The 15511-nt window shown below is 44.5% G+C and overlaps 1 protein-coding gene across 2 annotated transcripts in view; it reads right to left on the bottom strand.

Moving 5' to 3' along the window:
- The window catches only part of itga11a (integrin, alpha 11a), a 215769-nt gene that overhangs the window by 61121 nt on the left and 139137 nt on the right, over nt 1–15511 (bottom strand). For both annotated transcript variants that reach the window (XM_063066150.1, XM_063066151.1), the window contains exons 16-18: nt 14054–14220; nt 3776–3918; nt 610–720 (exon numbers count right to left, since the gene is read on the bottom strand). In XM_063066150.1, coding sequence (XP_062922220.1) covers nt 610–720; nt 3776–3918; nt 14054–14220 — 421 coding nt within the window. The remainder of the gene's footprint in view (nt 1–609; nt 721–3775; nt 3919–14053; nt 14221–15511) is intronic.

Raw genomic sequence — 15511 nt, 5'->3', positions numbered from 1 at the left:
AAATGCCTTGTAAATGAGAAAGGTCAGAGGAGAATGGCCAGACTGGTTCAAGCTGACAGGAAGGTGACAGTAACTCAGATAACCATGTGCTACAACAGTGGTGCACAAAAGAGCATTTCTGAATGCACATTTCAAAACTTGAAGTGGATGGGCTACAGCAGCAGAAGACTATGAACATACACTCAGTGGCCACTTTATTAGGTACAGGAAGGGCCTAATAATATGGCCACTCAGTGTAATTCTTAGCCTTTTTAAAAAAGATTTCAAATTCCCTACCTTCCTTGGTAGGACCAGAATGCTATCACTGGTATTACTAATCTAATCCTGGTAAGACTGACCAACTAGTATAACTATTATATTTACTGCTAGGACCAGACTGCCCTATGCAGCCACATTTTAAATACGTTTGCGACAATTCCATTTAGTAAGATAGTAATATGTGTGCTCTGTGTTTGATTGACAGCTTTGTATCTTTGTGCCCATGAGTTAAGTGAGAGAGAGTGCCTTCAATTAAGACACAAGTATAGCTCTGTTTTAGTAACTTTGTGAGTGAATTGTGCAAGTCATACCTCCTAAGGTGATAACACATGCGTACCACACACCACCCACCGTGCCTTTGGCTGACGTTAGCCATCCGTCATCCAAAACGGGGCCATATTCGGGATCGATGAGGCCGAAGTCCAGTATGAATCCTATGGGTCTCACATAATCCAGTGTATCCTGGGGGAAGCAAGGAATAAAGAAAAGGCTGAGCTCAGCAGAGGCGGGGGGTGGGGGTTGCAGATCAGAAGTAGTACTTGGTAATTTATACCGATTTCTCACATCCCCGGAGTATTGCAAAGTACTGCAGGAGTGCCTTCATTGTGTAGCCTGCACAATACCTTGAATGCAACCCAAAATAGTTTGTCAGGGGTAACTGATTATTGAGTCACAGAATATGGAAACAGGCCCATTAACCAACCAAGCCCGAGCGAAGATATGCCGACCCTATTTACTTACATATGGCCTTGGAAGGACCTGGTCCAAATCATGGGTGATTGGTCTTCAATTAAAAAAAAAGAGGGCAATCATACACAACACACACAAAATGCTGGTGGAGCCCAGCAGCTCAGGTAGCATAGTCAAGGGCTGGTGAAATAAGAATCTGACAGGAGAGGAGAGTGGACCATTGGAGAAAGGGAAGGAGGAGGGGCACCCGGGAGAAGTGATAGGCAGGTGAGAAGAAGTGAAAGGCCAGAGTGGGGATTAGGGGATGGTTGGTGGGGGGTGGGGGGCAGATTTGTTCACCAGAAGGATAAATTGATATTCATGCCATCAGGTTGGAGGCTATCCAGACGGAATATGAGGTGTTGCTCCTCCTCCCCGAGGGTGGCCTCATCTTGAGGCAACCCAATTTACTTGCATAAGGCCTTGGAAATACCTGGTCCAATTCATGGTAGATTGGACCTCAGTAAAAAAAAAATGGGTGCAATCATGTTGAAATATGCGAAATGGTTTATTTTTATTTTATTTATTCAGACATACACCATGGTAACAGGCCCTTACGGCCCAACAACCCCGTGCTGCTCAATTACACCCATGTGGCCATCTTACCCATTCGTCTTTGGAATGTGGGAGGAAACCGGAGCACCTGGAGGAAACCCATGTGGTCATGGGGAGAAAGTACAAACTCCTCACAGATAGTGAAGGAATTGAACACGGGTCAGTGGCACTACAGTAGAAGTTGCATAATAAATGTTGGGGTTGCCAGTCCCACCTATGTCCTTTCAATGTGTAAACCAAAGGTAGTGAACTACCTTGGATGGACATCTGATCATCATGGGGCTCAAGGGCCTGTTTCCATGCTGTGTGATTTCTATGACTCTACCTTTTACAGGTAATTGTTGGCTCGGTGGAAGGAAGAATGGTGAGGATTTGCAGCTGGAGATGGGTGAATAGGCAGCTGACTGGTTGAGGAAGGAGGCTTCCCAGGGCATGAGGAAGCACTGCCTTCTTCGAACCTCGCCCAGCTTGTCCTTTATACCCGCTATAACTGTTACTTGAAAACAAACCAAAACCGCTCAGAGACTGAGTAACCAGGTTTGATGCTGTAGGATGTGCTTTCCACAACAATAAATTTTCAAAGTCAAAAAAGTTCATGTGATCCTTTATAAGAAACCAGCAAAGGCAAACAATCTTGTAGCGTTAAAGAAAACTAAATCTAGCAATGTGGCAAAGTAATGATCAAATGATCTAAACGATCGAGTAGCATTAGTGTAATTAAACATAACTAGCAAAGTAAATAGCAGTCAACAACAAAAAAATCCTTCCCCCAGCTCACCCTGGCTCCACCTAGACTAAACAGAACTTAAAGACAGAGCGTGAATACTTAACTATACTCATTCAGTTCAACGACTTGGCAAATTACCCATAATAAACGTGCAACTCAAAATGTAATACAGACGGACAGAAAATAAATACATGGCTCCTACACTCACCCAGCTGACAATCCACAACCCAGGTCTCAAATCCCTCTGCGAGTTGGCATCAGCTGTGATTCACTCAGGACTGTGCCTGAGTCTCAGACTAAAGCAAGAAATTATCTGTATCTGCTGAGGATCACCATTGAATCAACCCCTACTTTCTCCATGCAAGCCCTGAGGAACCATTGACACCACTTGGGAACCTGTCTCCATCCTCCCATGGTTCTGGCAGGCCCAACGGGATTAGGCCAAAGGTGGAACCCGAGGCTGCTTCATCCATCTTCAGCTGAGGCAGAGCAGGGGCAATGTCCTGGGAAAGGGGACAAGATCAGAACGCAGGGCCACTCCAGGGCTGACTCGAGCCACTCAGGTAAGATGGAAGGATTGCAGGAAGCAAGGGAACCCCGCAAGATTTTGGGTCTCAGGAGTGAATAGGTCAGTGCCGGGCACCTTGACCTAAATTTCAATTTAGTGAAGGCACAGGGAGCGTGGGTGCCATATTTGACAATGCCATGATGCAGCTGGGAGATCTGCTGCCTCGTAGCTCAGTGACCCAAGTTTGAACCTGACCGCAGGTGCCGTCTGAGTGGAGTTTGCACGTCCTGTCAGTGACCCCATGAGTTTCCTCCCACGTTTCTAAAAAATGCATTTTGGTGCATTAACACAGAGAACTTAGAACATTACAACACAGTACAGGCCCGTCAGCCCATAATATTGAGCCAACCTTTTAACCTACTCCAAGATAAATCTATCTCTCCGTCCCACGTTGCCCTCCATTTTTCTATCATTTGTGTGTATCTAAGGGTCTCTTAAATGTCTCCAATTTATCTGCCTCTGCCGCTAACCCTGGCAGTATGTTCTATATGCCTAACACCCTCTGTATAAAAAAAAAGTTATCTCTGACATCCCCTCCGTACTTTACTCCAATCATCTAAAAGTTATACTTCCTCATAATAGCCATTTTCACTCTGGCTGTCCACTTGAACTATGCCTCTTACCATCTTGTACACCTCTGTCTGTATATTGCTGTGTACCTGCAACTTGCCCCTCGTGTAGGTGAGTGGTACAATGTGAGGGGTGTTGACCGAAAGTGGGGAGAATGAAGTAAGATTAGTGTCAAAGGTTCCCGACCTGAAACGCTGACTGTCCATTTCCCTCCATAGATACTGCCTGACCTGCCAAGTTCCTCCAGTTCATTTGAGTGTTGCTGGTGTGAATGGATAGCTAATTGCTAGCATGGAATCTGTGGGCCGAAGGGCCTGTTTCTGCAATCTACGGTGCTATGAAAATGCACTCCAAAGTCTGATACTCACCAGAACGTGGAAGTTGAACTGGTCGCACGTTTCCACCTCTGGCTCCACGCTGATGTTACTGTGGATATACTTTTCGAAGTTGTCATCAAAGAGTGCTCTGGGGGTGAATCTTCGCTCGTCGATGGAAACGTTGTACGTTATGGCTAAATAAAAATCAGAATATTGTCCACATGGTCAGACTGGGCCAGGCTGCCCCAGAGTGCTCAGGCATTGCTTTAGTTAGTAGCAGGAAGTAAGTCTCTCAGCTCTCTGTACATGCGTAAATGAGTGCATATGACCGTAAGCCACAGAAGCAGAATTTGGGTCATTTATTATCCCTCTCAACCCCATTTCTCCTGCCTTCTCCCTGTAACCTCTGATACTTTAATATTTAAGAACCTTAGAACTTTCGCTTTAAATATACCCAATGACTCGGCCTCCACAGCCACCTTTGGCAATGAATTCCACAGGTTCATGACCCTCAGGCTAAAGAAATGGTTCCTCATCCCTGTTCTAAAGGGGCATCCTTCTATTCTGAAGCTGTGCCCTCTGGTCATAGACTCCCTCACTATAGGAAACGTCCTCTCCACATCCACACTCTCTAGGCCTTTCAGTATTCGATAGGTTTCAATGAGATCTCTCCTCATTCTTCTACACTCCAATGACAATAGGCCGAGAACCATCAAACGCTTACCCTTTCATTCCTGGGATCATTCTCGTGAATCTCCTCTGGATCCTGTCCAATGCCAGCACATCCCTTCTTTGATAAGGGGCCCAAAACTGCTCACAGTACTCCAAGTGCGGTCTGACCAATGCCTCATAAAGCCTTAGCACTACATCTTTGCTTTTCTACTCTAATCCTTGAAGATGAATGCTAACATTGCAATTGATTCAAAGATTCAAGATTCAAAAAACTTTATTATCATTCTAACCATACATCAGCTCTGCAGGGCAGAATGAGACAGCGTTTCCCAGGAGCAGTGCAATCATAACATAACAAACGCAACACTAAATAATAAACATAACAATAAATAGTAAAACACAACAGCCACATGTCAGTTAAAATCAAGTTATAAGTGTCCAGTGCAAGTTAAAAGTGTCCAAAGCAGAGTCAGGTAGAGCAGCTATTTAGCAGTCTGACTGCCTGTGGGAGGAAGCTGTTTAGTAGCCTTGTGGTTTTCGTTTTGGTGCTCCTGTAACGTTTGCCTGATGGCAGAAGAACAAACAGTTCATGGAGAGGGTGTGAGGGGTCTTTAATGATGTACCGTGTCTTCTGGAGGCATCGACTCTGAAAGAGGTCTTGGACAGAAGGTAGGGAGACCCCAATAACTTTCTCTGCTCCCCTAACCACCCTCTGCAAGGCTTTTTTGTCGACAGCACTGCAGCTGGAGTACCAGGTTGTGATGCAAAAGGTCAGCACACTCTCAACCACGCCTCTGTAGAATGTAGTTAAGATGTTAGTGGGGAGTGATGCTTGTTTAAACTTCCTCAGAAAGTGCAATCTCTGATTTCAGAGGTTTCAGCTTCATCCCCAGGGGTCCTGGGCAGCTCAGAACTCTGCCTTTTACCCGCTATTGGTACGCAACTGGCGGAGTTGTTAAATCACCAGAGTCGTGAACTAATAAAACATGACCTGAGCTCAGCTCCCAGCAGGGCAACTCTTGAAATTAAATTCAGTTACCAATGTCGTTTTGAGCTCTTTTCTCTGGAATGGCAGAGGCTGGGAGAAGATCTGATTGAGGTTTATAAGACTATGAGAGGCAGCGGTGGGCAGCCAGTAACTGTTTAAATAGGTTTGAAATGTCTAATACTAAAGGTAATGCACTTAATATGAGCGGGGTAAGTAAAAGAGATCAGAATCAGAATCAGGAGCTAAGGAGATGTGCAGGATATTTTTTACACAGATGGAGTGATGGGTGCCCAGAATACATCGACAAGGGTGGGTGTTGGAGGCAAGGAGGAGGGAGGAGAAGATGGCGGCGTGACGCAGCACCCGCGTCCGTTCCGAATGATATCGTATGTGTAACTTGGGGCTGTGCACAATCCTGATTTGATGGAGACAGCCGTGAGAAGCGCAGAGGAACATCTGGAGTAACTTCTGAAATGCCTGCTTCACTGCCGCTGCTACTGTGCGATCGAGAATCTTCGGAGACGAAGGCCCCAAATCCTCGGCTTCACGTATCGGCTGTTGCCAGGGCCGGGGTCGAAGCGCTCAGCAGAGATGGTGCTCGGTGCTCAGTGTCAAATAGGTGGTCGGAGGCTCGGAGTTTTTCGGACGGACTCCGACTGTGGTCGGATGCTTCCGCGATGTTGCACCAGCAAGTTGGCGGTGCTGGAGGTTTACCGTCTGCGTGAGATGACGGAACTTTCGGGAGACTGAGACTTTTACTGTGCCATGATCTGTTCTTTTCAAATTACGGTATTGCTTTGCACTGTTGTAACTATATGTTATAATTATGTGGTTTTTGTTAGTTTTTAAGCCGGTTTGTCATGTGTTTTTTCTGATATCATTCTGGAAAAACATTTTATCATTTCTTAATGCATGCATTACTAAATGACAATAAAAGGAGATTGCGTGTCCTCATAATCATAAATATGATAGACATGTTCAAGAGGCTCTTAGACAGGCAAATGAATGCTAAAGATCTTTAATAGATAGCTTAGCTTTATTTGTCACATGTACATCGAAACATACACTGAAATGTGTTATTTCCTTCAAATCAAATCAGCAAGGGCTATGCTGGGCAGCAGTCAAGTGTCACCATGCGTCCAGCACCAACATAGCATGCCTACAAAAAACTCGCCCCCACCTGCGTGTCTTTGAAATGTGGGAGGAAATCAGAGCACCTGGAGGAAACCCACATGGTCCTGGGGAGAATGTACAAACTTCTTACTTACAGCTGCAGGAATCGAACCTCGATCTTACAGTTGGCACTGTAAAGAGTTGTGCTAACTGCTATGCCCCTCATATTAACCATTTTCACCCGGTGAAAACGTCTGTCTGTATGCTCAGTCTAAGCCGCTTATCACCTTGTACGCCTCTATCTCTCTTCTTCCTTCGCTTCAAAGAGAAAAGCCTCAGCTCGCTCAATCTACCCCCATAAGACATGTTCTCCAATCCAGGCATCACCCTGGTAAACCTCCTCTGCACCTCCTCTAAAGCTTCCACACCATTCCTATAATGAGGCAACCAGAACTGAACACAATACTCCAAGTGTGGCCTAATCAGAGTTTTAAAGAGCTGCAACATTACCTCATGGCTCTTGAACTCAGTCTCTCGAGTAAAGAAAGCCAACACACCAAATGCCTTCTCAATCACCCTAACAACTTGTGTGGCAACTTTGAGTAATCAAATCCTGAAAAATTAATGACTATGATTAAAAAAGTTGCGAGGGCGCGAACTGGGAGGCAAATTCGAAGCAGTTCTGAAGTGGAGCAACTGTGGAAAATGTCACACTGTCGGAGAAGAGGCCCCCCCAACACCCAGGACACACTCTCTTCTCAATGCTGCCACCAAGAAGATGATACAGGAGCCTCAGGACTCACACCACCAGGTTCAGGAACAGCTATTACCCCTCAACCATCACACTCTTGAACAAAAGGGGATAACCTCACTTGCCCCATCATTGAAATGTTCCCACAAATTATGTACTCACTTTCAAGGACTCTTTGTCTCACGTTCTCAATATTTATTGCTTATCTATTTATTATTATTGTTTCTTTCATTTTGTATTTGCAGTTTGTTGTCTTTTACACACTAGTTGAATGTCCAAGTTGATGTAGTCTTTCAGTGATTCTATTACGGTAAATTTATTATCAAAGTACATATATGTCACCATATGCAACCCTGAGATTCATTTTCTGGTGGGTATACAAGAAAATTCATTCATATACAAGATTCATTTTCTTGTGGGAGGAGGAGAAGATGGCGGTGCGACAGCACTGTGCGCGGCCACTTCGGTGGTGATGTCTGTTATCTGTCAAATAGGGGACCGTGCATAATTCTGATTTGATGGAGACAGATGTGAGAGCATGAAGGAACATCTGGAGAAACTTCTGAAATGCCTGCTTCACTGCCGCTGCTACTGTGTGATCCAGAATCTCCGGAGGGGAAGGCCCCGAATCCTCGGCTTTGCTTGTTTTGGCGGCTGGGGCTAGATGGAAGGCGCTCGGCAAAGGATGGCGCTCAGGAGGCAGTATCGGAGGGGCTGGTCGGAGGCTCGAAGTTTTCCGATGGACGGACTCAGTGTCGGCTGTGGTCGGGTGCTTCCAATGCATTGGCAGTTGTTGGTGCCTGGAGGTTTATGGCAGGGAGTTTCTCCCTTTTGCTGCCTGCTATCGGGGACTTGGGAGTTGATCGGGACTTTGAGACTTTTTTTTTACCGTGCCCATGGTCAGCTCTTCATCAAATTATGGTATTGCTTTGCACTGCTGTAACTATTATGTTATAATTATGCAGTTCTGTCAGTGTTTCTTTGGTTTGTCCTGTTTTTCTGTGATATCCCTCTGGAGGAACATTGTATCATTTCTTAATGCATGCATGCATTTCTAAATGACAGTAAAAGAGGACTGAGTGTTCTCATAATCTAAATCCATAATACAATCAATGAAAGAGAGCAGGTTCTGGGTGATGGGGGTCCCTGATGATGGATGCTGCACTCCTGTGACAACGCTTCCTATAGATAAGCTTAATGAAGAGGAGGATCTTACCTGTGATGGACTGGGTCATATCCATTACTTTCTGTAGGATTCCCTGTTCAAGGGCATTGGTGTTTCCATACCAGGCTATAATAAAGTTAGTCAATATACTCTCCATCACATATCTAGAGGAGTTTGTCAGAGTTCTAGATGTCATGCCATGTCTTCGGAAACTCCTAAGGAAGTAGAGGAGATGCTGTGCTTTCTTCCTGATTCCACTTATGTGACAGGTCCAGGACAGGACCTCCAAAATGATAACACCGAGGAATTTAAAGCTGCTGATCCTCTTCACCCCTGATCCTCTGATGAGGACTGGCTCATGAACCTCTGGCTTCCTCCTCCTGAAGTCAATAATCAGCTCCCTTGTCTTGATAACATTGAGTAAGAGGTTGCCGTTGTGCCACCTCTCAGCCAGATTTTCAGTCTCCCTCCTGTATGCTGATTTGTCACCATCTTTGATTCGGCCAGTGACAGTGGTGTTGTCAGCAAACTTAAGTATGGCATTGGAGCTGTGCTTAGTCAAACAGTCATGAGTGTAAAGTGAGTAGAGCAGTCGGCTAAGCACACAGCCTTGAGGTGCACCTGTGCTGATGGAGATTGTGGAGGAGACGCTATTGCCAACCTGAACTGACTGGGATTTGCAAGTGAGGAAATCAAGGATCCAATTACTCAAGAATGATTTGAGGCCGAGGTTTTGAAGCTTATTGAGGGGATTATAGTATTGAATGCTGAGCTGTAGTCGATAAAGGGCATCTTTGCTGTCCAGATGCTCCGGGGTTGAGTGAAGAGCCAATGAGGAGGCATCTGCTGTGGACCTGTTGCTCCGGTAGGCAAACTGGAGCAGATCCAAGTTGCTTCTCCAGCAGGAGTTGTTGATACGTTTCATCACCAACCTCTCAAAACACTTAATCACTGTGGATGTAAGTGCTACCGGACAATAGTCGTTGAGGCATCTCCAAGCCTGAATACATGAAACTGCAGTGAGCAAAACAGTTCTGAATTGTCTTACTGCTTACTTCTCCCCAACTATCAGTGGAAAAAGATCACTGCTTTTTGAACACAAACACACACAACAGACGCTATTGAAAAATTGTTCACTCTGAACACAGTGTTGTGTCTGAAGACCTCACAAGTGCACGCGACAGATGCTAGTTAGAAACTGTTTGGCAACAGTCTCCTGTCCCAGCTAAGCAGAATAATGTACCAAGGAAATGAAGTGAATCCAGTCTATTTTCTCAATTAATTTTTGTTCTTTAAGAATTGCTCCAAATAAATGGCTGCCCCAATTAACTGATGGCCCAATTAACTGGAATCCACTGTAAATGTAAAACAAGAGAAAATCTGCAGACGCCGGAAATCCAAGCAACACACACAAGATGCTGGAGGAACTCAGCAGGCCAGGCAGCATCTATGGAAAAGAGTACAGTTGACGTTTCAGGCCGAGATCTGGTGAGTCCTGATGAAGAGAATCAGCCCGAACTGTTGACCGTTTACTCTCTTCCATAGATGCTGCCCGGCCTGCTGTGTTCCCCCAACGTTTTGTGTGTGTCACTGTAAATGTAGTTCTGTACTCTTTCATGATCAAAGGATAGTCCAAAACATGTTACAACAGCAGAAGGCATTGTTGGAAAATCAGCTTCTAAATTCAGGACAAGGTCCCACAAAAAGCAGTTATTATGATAGAGATTGTCCAAATAATGGCCTTAGTAGTACTATTCAGGGACAAATGGTGGTCACACAGGGAGAATTACATTGTTCCTTAAAATTGTCATAATATCTACCTTTAAGACTTTAAACATCTCGTCCGAAGCCAATGCTTTCACGAGTGTGATTCTTCCTTAACAACTTGTCGGCTTAGACAAAAGATTCAATCATTGAATCTCTTGTGTGGGTCTTGAATTGAACAACACATTAGGTATAATGGGTAAAGTAGCAGAGATAATTCGTTACTAAATCAACGTTACTTGATTCATCCAGAAACACTGGTTCAAAAGGCACAGCATATCTATGAAGCTTACACAGAAACACAAGTCCATAAGACACAGGAGCAGAAATAGGCCATTCAGCCCATCAAGTCTGCTCTGCCATTTGATCATGGCTGATTCATTTCCCTCTCAACCTCATGACTTCTCCAGTAACCTTTCACACCCTGACTTATCAAAAATCTATCAACCTCTGCCTTAAATGCACCCTAAGAAAGGATATGCTGACATTAGAGAGGGTTCAAAGGAGGTTCATGAAAATGATTTTGGATTGAACAGCTTGTCATATGAAGAGTGTTTGATGGCTCTCAGCCTGAACTCACTGGAATTCAGAAGAACCTATTGAATGATGAAAGACTTTGATAGAGTGGATGTGGAGAGGATGTTTCATATGGTGGGAGAGTCTAAGACCAGAGGATAAAGCCCCAGAATAGGAGAGTGTCCCTTTAAAACTGAGATGAGGAATAATTTCTTTAGCCAGAGAGTGGTGAATCTGTGGAATTCATCTCCACAGGTGGCTGTGGAGGCCAAGTCATTGAGCATATTTAAAGCAGAGTTTGATAGATTCTTGATTGGTCTGGGTGTGAAGGGATACAGGGAGAAGGCAGGAGATTGGGGCTGAGAGGGAAAATGGATGAGCCATGATGAAATGGCATAGCAGACTTGATGGGCCAAATGGCTTAATTCTGCTCCTATATCTTATGAAATCCCCCCTATACTTTCCTACAAACACTTCAAAATTATGCCCCTTGCATTGGCCATTTCTGCCCTGGGAAAAAGTCACTGGCTATCCATTCAATGTATGCCTCTTGTCATCTCGTACACCTCAATTTAGTTCCAATCACTTAATATCTGGAAAGAAGAAAGAGCTGGACCTAGTAAAGTTAACAATGGATTGTGGCTAATGTTCTTCAGAGAAAGAAATCTGGTTTCTTTTCTCAGTCAGCCTATGTGTGACTCCAGACTCCCAGAAATGCCTACTGGAATTAGAGACGGACCATTAATGCTGGCAGTATCTTCTGAATGAATTCAGAAGTGTATGAATTCAGACATTCATGAGTGTATGTACTGTAGTATAACATCCCAAGGCTTTGGCAGATAAAATCTGGCCACAAGCCAGTTATAACTGAGCCAGAGGGGAAGATTTTGAGGTTTTCTGTAAACCAGCATATTCCAGATCATAAATCTTGTCATCAGTCACCACTGGCATTAGAAATAGAATGTCGAACATCAAACATGACAGCATAGTAGAGGCCCTATGGCCCACAAAGTGAGCTGATCTTTTAACGTACCCCAAGATCAATCTAACCCTTCCCTCCTACAGAGCTATCCATTTTCTATCCTCCAGCGGCCTATCTAAGAGTTTCTTAGCTATCCGTTATGCTTCCGTCTGTTTCACCACCACTGCACCTACTGCTCCGTGCAAAAACCTTACCTCTGACATCATCCCTATACAGAGTAGATGGACAGAGTAGATGTGGAAAGGCTGTTTCCCTTGGTGGGTGAGTCCAGGACAAGAGGCCACAGTCTTAGAATCAGAGGGTACCCATTTAAAGCAGAGATGAGGAGAAATTTTTTTAGCCAGAGGGTCATGGATTTATGGAATTCGTTGCCACATACAGCTGTGGAGGCCCGATCATTGAGGGTGCTTAAGGAGGAAATTGATAGGTATCTAATTAGTCAGGGTATTGAGGGATATGGGGAAAAAGCTGGAAATTGGAACTAGATGGGAGAATAGTTTAGCTCGTGGTGGAGTGACGGAGCAGACCCGATGGGCCGAATGGCCTACTTCTGCTCCTTTGTCTTGTGATCTTGTGATCCCTTCCTCCAATCACATTAAAGGTATGTCCTCTTGCATCAGCCATTTCTGCTCTGGATGTCCACTTGATCTATACCTCTTGTACATGTCTATCACCATCTCTCATCCTCCTTTGTGCCAGTGAGAAAAGCCTAAGCTCGCTCAACTTACCTTCATAAGACTTCCTCTTTAATCTATGCAGCACCCTGGTAAATCTCCTCTACACTCTCTCTAAAACTTCCACATCCTTCCCATAATGAGGTGACCAGAACTGAATGCAATATTCCAAGGAGGTCTAACCAGGGTTTCAAAGAGCTGCACCATTACCTCATATATGGAAGGGGAAAGGTGAGAGCACAGACAGACCATCATTCCAACAGAATTGAAGCTTAAGAAGCATTAAATTGCTATATTCTCAGTGGTCACTTGATTAGGTGCACCTGTACACCTGCTCATTAATGCAGGTATTTAATCAGCCAGTTATGTGGCATCAACTCAGTACATAAAAGCATCCAGACATGGTCAACAGGTTCAGTTGTTGTTCAGGCTGGGAAAGAAATGTTGTGACTGTGACTGTGACTGTGACTGTGACTGTGACTGTGACTGTGACTGTGACTGTGACTGTGACTGTGACTGTGACTGGAGTACCTCAGAAGCTACTGATCTCCTGGGATTTTCAGACACAACAGTCTTAAGAGTTTATGGAGAATGCTGGGAGAAAGAAAAAAACATCCAGTGAGTGGCAGTTCTGTGGGCAAAAACACCTTGTTAACGAGCGATGTCGGAGGAGAACAGCTAGACTGGTTCAAGCTGACAGGAAGGTGACAGTAACTTATCCACATGTTATAAGAGTGGTGTGCAGAATGCACAACATGTCAAACCTTGAAGTGGATGGGCTACAGCAGCAGAAGACCATGAACATACACTCAGTGGCCACTATTAGATATAGGAGGTACTTAATAAAATGCCACGAGTATATTTAATCTGGCTGGGGTGGGTATCACCACTAGGGCAAATACAACAGAGGTAATTAAGAGATTGTTAGACAGACTGAGGATTGTGCAGAGAATGGAGGGTTATGAACATTGTGTAGTCAGAATGGATTAGCTTAGTGAGACATTTGATATCGTCTATTTAGTTAGGCACACGAAGACTTGCTCCTGTGCTCTGCTGTTCTATGTTATACTTACTAAAGTGGACAGAGTTCCATATGCAGTTACATTATCAGGACTGCTGTTACCACCAGGACTAGTTTTGTGGTATAGGGTGGGGTTGGGAGTTTAGGCACCCTGACGCACCAGCATAGAAGCAACTTATCAATGTTTGAACAGACAGCAAAGTCAGCTGGTTTGCCAATGAACATCAGTTTCCTGCTTTGTAAAACCATATGGCAGAGGAGCAGAATCTGGCCTATTGTGCCTGCCCCACCATTACATCATGGCTGCTTTATTTTCAATTCCACTCTCCTGCCTTCTCCTCCTAGCTTTTGATATCCTTATTAATCAAGAATCTGTCGACCACTATTTTAAATATACCCAATGTCTTAGCCTCCATAGCCATCTGTGACTAGGAATTCCACAGTCTCACCACACTCGAGCTCAAGAAATTCCTCCTCATCTCTGTTCTAAAGGCAAGTCCTTCTATTCCAAGGCCGTGCCCTCAGGTCCTAGACTCTCCAACTGATGGAAACACATCCACTCTATCTAGTCCTTTCAACATTCAGTAGATTTTAAAGATATCCCCCTCATTCTTTGAACTCCAGTGAGTACAGTCCCAAAGCCATCTGATGCTCCTGGTATGTTAACCCAATGTCAGACTCACCCAGGGTGTTGTTCTGAAGTCCCGGTGTTTTGGCCGTGACTGTAAAACAGATGAAGATGGTCATACAGCTGCACTCCTTGTCATTCCTCCTGCAGTCTTTGTTGAAGATGTTGATCTTGGGTGGTTCAAACCTCATGCTGGCATTGACCTGGATGATGCTGCGAGACCTGAGGGGCACAGGGCGATAAATTCCTTGGTTACTCAGCCACACTGAAGCAACAAGACTGCTTCCCTTGAACCACACGACCACAGGAGACAAAATGTGCCTTGTGGCTTTCAGAAAACTCTGCAAAACAATCAACGTCTTCACAGACAAGAGAAAGGCTTTCGAAAGGACACACGTCAAAGTCAAAGTAAATTTATTATCAAGGTTTATGCCATCATATACTATCTTGAGATTCATTTTCTTGCAGGCATTTACAGGTAAATAAAGAAATACATAGAATTTATGAAAAAGTCTTTATAAACAAAAACTGTCAACCAATCAATGTGCAAATATACTGAGAACATGAGTTGTAGCGTCTTTGAACGTGAGTGTAGGTTGTGGAATCGTTTCAGGGCTGAGGTGGGTGAAGTTATCAGTGCTGGTTCAGGAGCCTGATGGTTGAGGGGTAATAATTGTTCCTGAACCTGGTGGTGTGGGACCTAAGGCTCCTGTACCTCCTTCCCGATGTTATAGAACAAAAGCTGCATTGTGAGTTTCAGAAGATTCTTCAAGTGGTTGTTGTAGGATTGCCAAGCGTTCAGCATCTTCACACCATTGTAATAGGCAGGAGGTCTTACAAAAGGACACACATGCTGGAATGCAAGAGGTGAGGAAGCCTCTGACTCACTGTTTGGGGAAGCTGAGAGAAAGGAAAGGAAAGGTGGCTGGTAGTGAAATCAGTCAGCACACACAAAATGCTGGAGGAACTCGGCAGGCCAGGCAGCATCTGTGGAAAAAAGTGCAGTCGACGCCTTGGGCCGAGACCTTCCGGTAGGACTGGAGAAAAAAAAAAGATGAATAGTAGATTTAAAAGGTGGGGGGGAGGGGAGGGAGAAACACAAGCTGACAGGTGAAACCGGGAGGGGGAGGGATGAAGTAAAGAGCTGGGAAGATGATTGGTGAAAGAGAAGTGTGCATCTGATAGTAGAGAAGAGAAGGGCATAATGTTGATCGTCATTGGGATAGATGTAAAACTGAGATCGCTACACTGACACATATATTTTGGTCTTGTTCTATATTGAAACAGTTCTGGAAGTGGGTTTTTTCAACAATTTCTAAAGCACTTAAAATTGATCTACAACCTAATAAATTAACTGTGCTTTTTGGAATAATTCCTCAAAATATTCATGGTATTTCTGTGTCTGACCAACATGTTATTGCATTTGTTACATTGATAGCTAGGAGGGCCATTTTGTGGAAGTGGAGGATACATCAGCTCCCACTTTGTCACAATGGTTCTCTCAAGCGATGCT

The sequence above is a fragment of the Mobula hypostoma genome, chromosome 13 (assembly GCF_963921235.1).
Source record: "Mobula hypostoma chromosome 13, sMobHyp1.1, whole genome shotgun sequence".
Classification (NCBI taxonomy): domain Eukaryota; kingdom Metazoa; phylum Chordata; class Chondrichthyes; order Myliobatiformes; family Myliobatidae; genus Mobula; species Mobula hypostoma.
The sequence above is the reverse complement of the archived record's forward strand: the minus strand, read 5'-3'. Positions and strand labels throughout refer to the sequence as shown.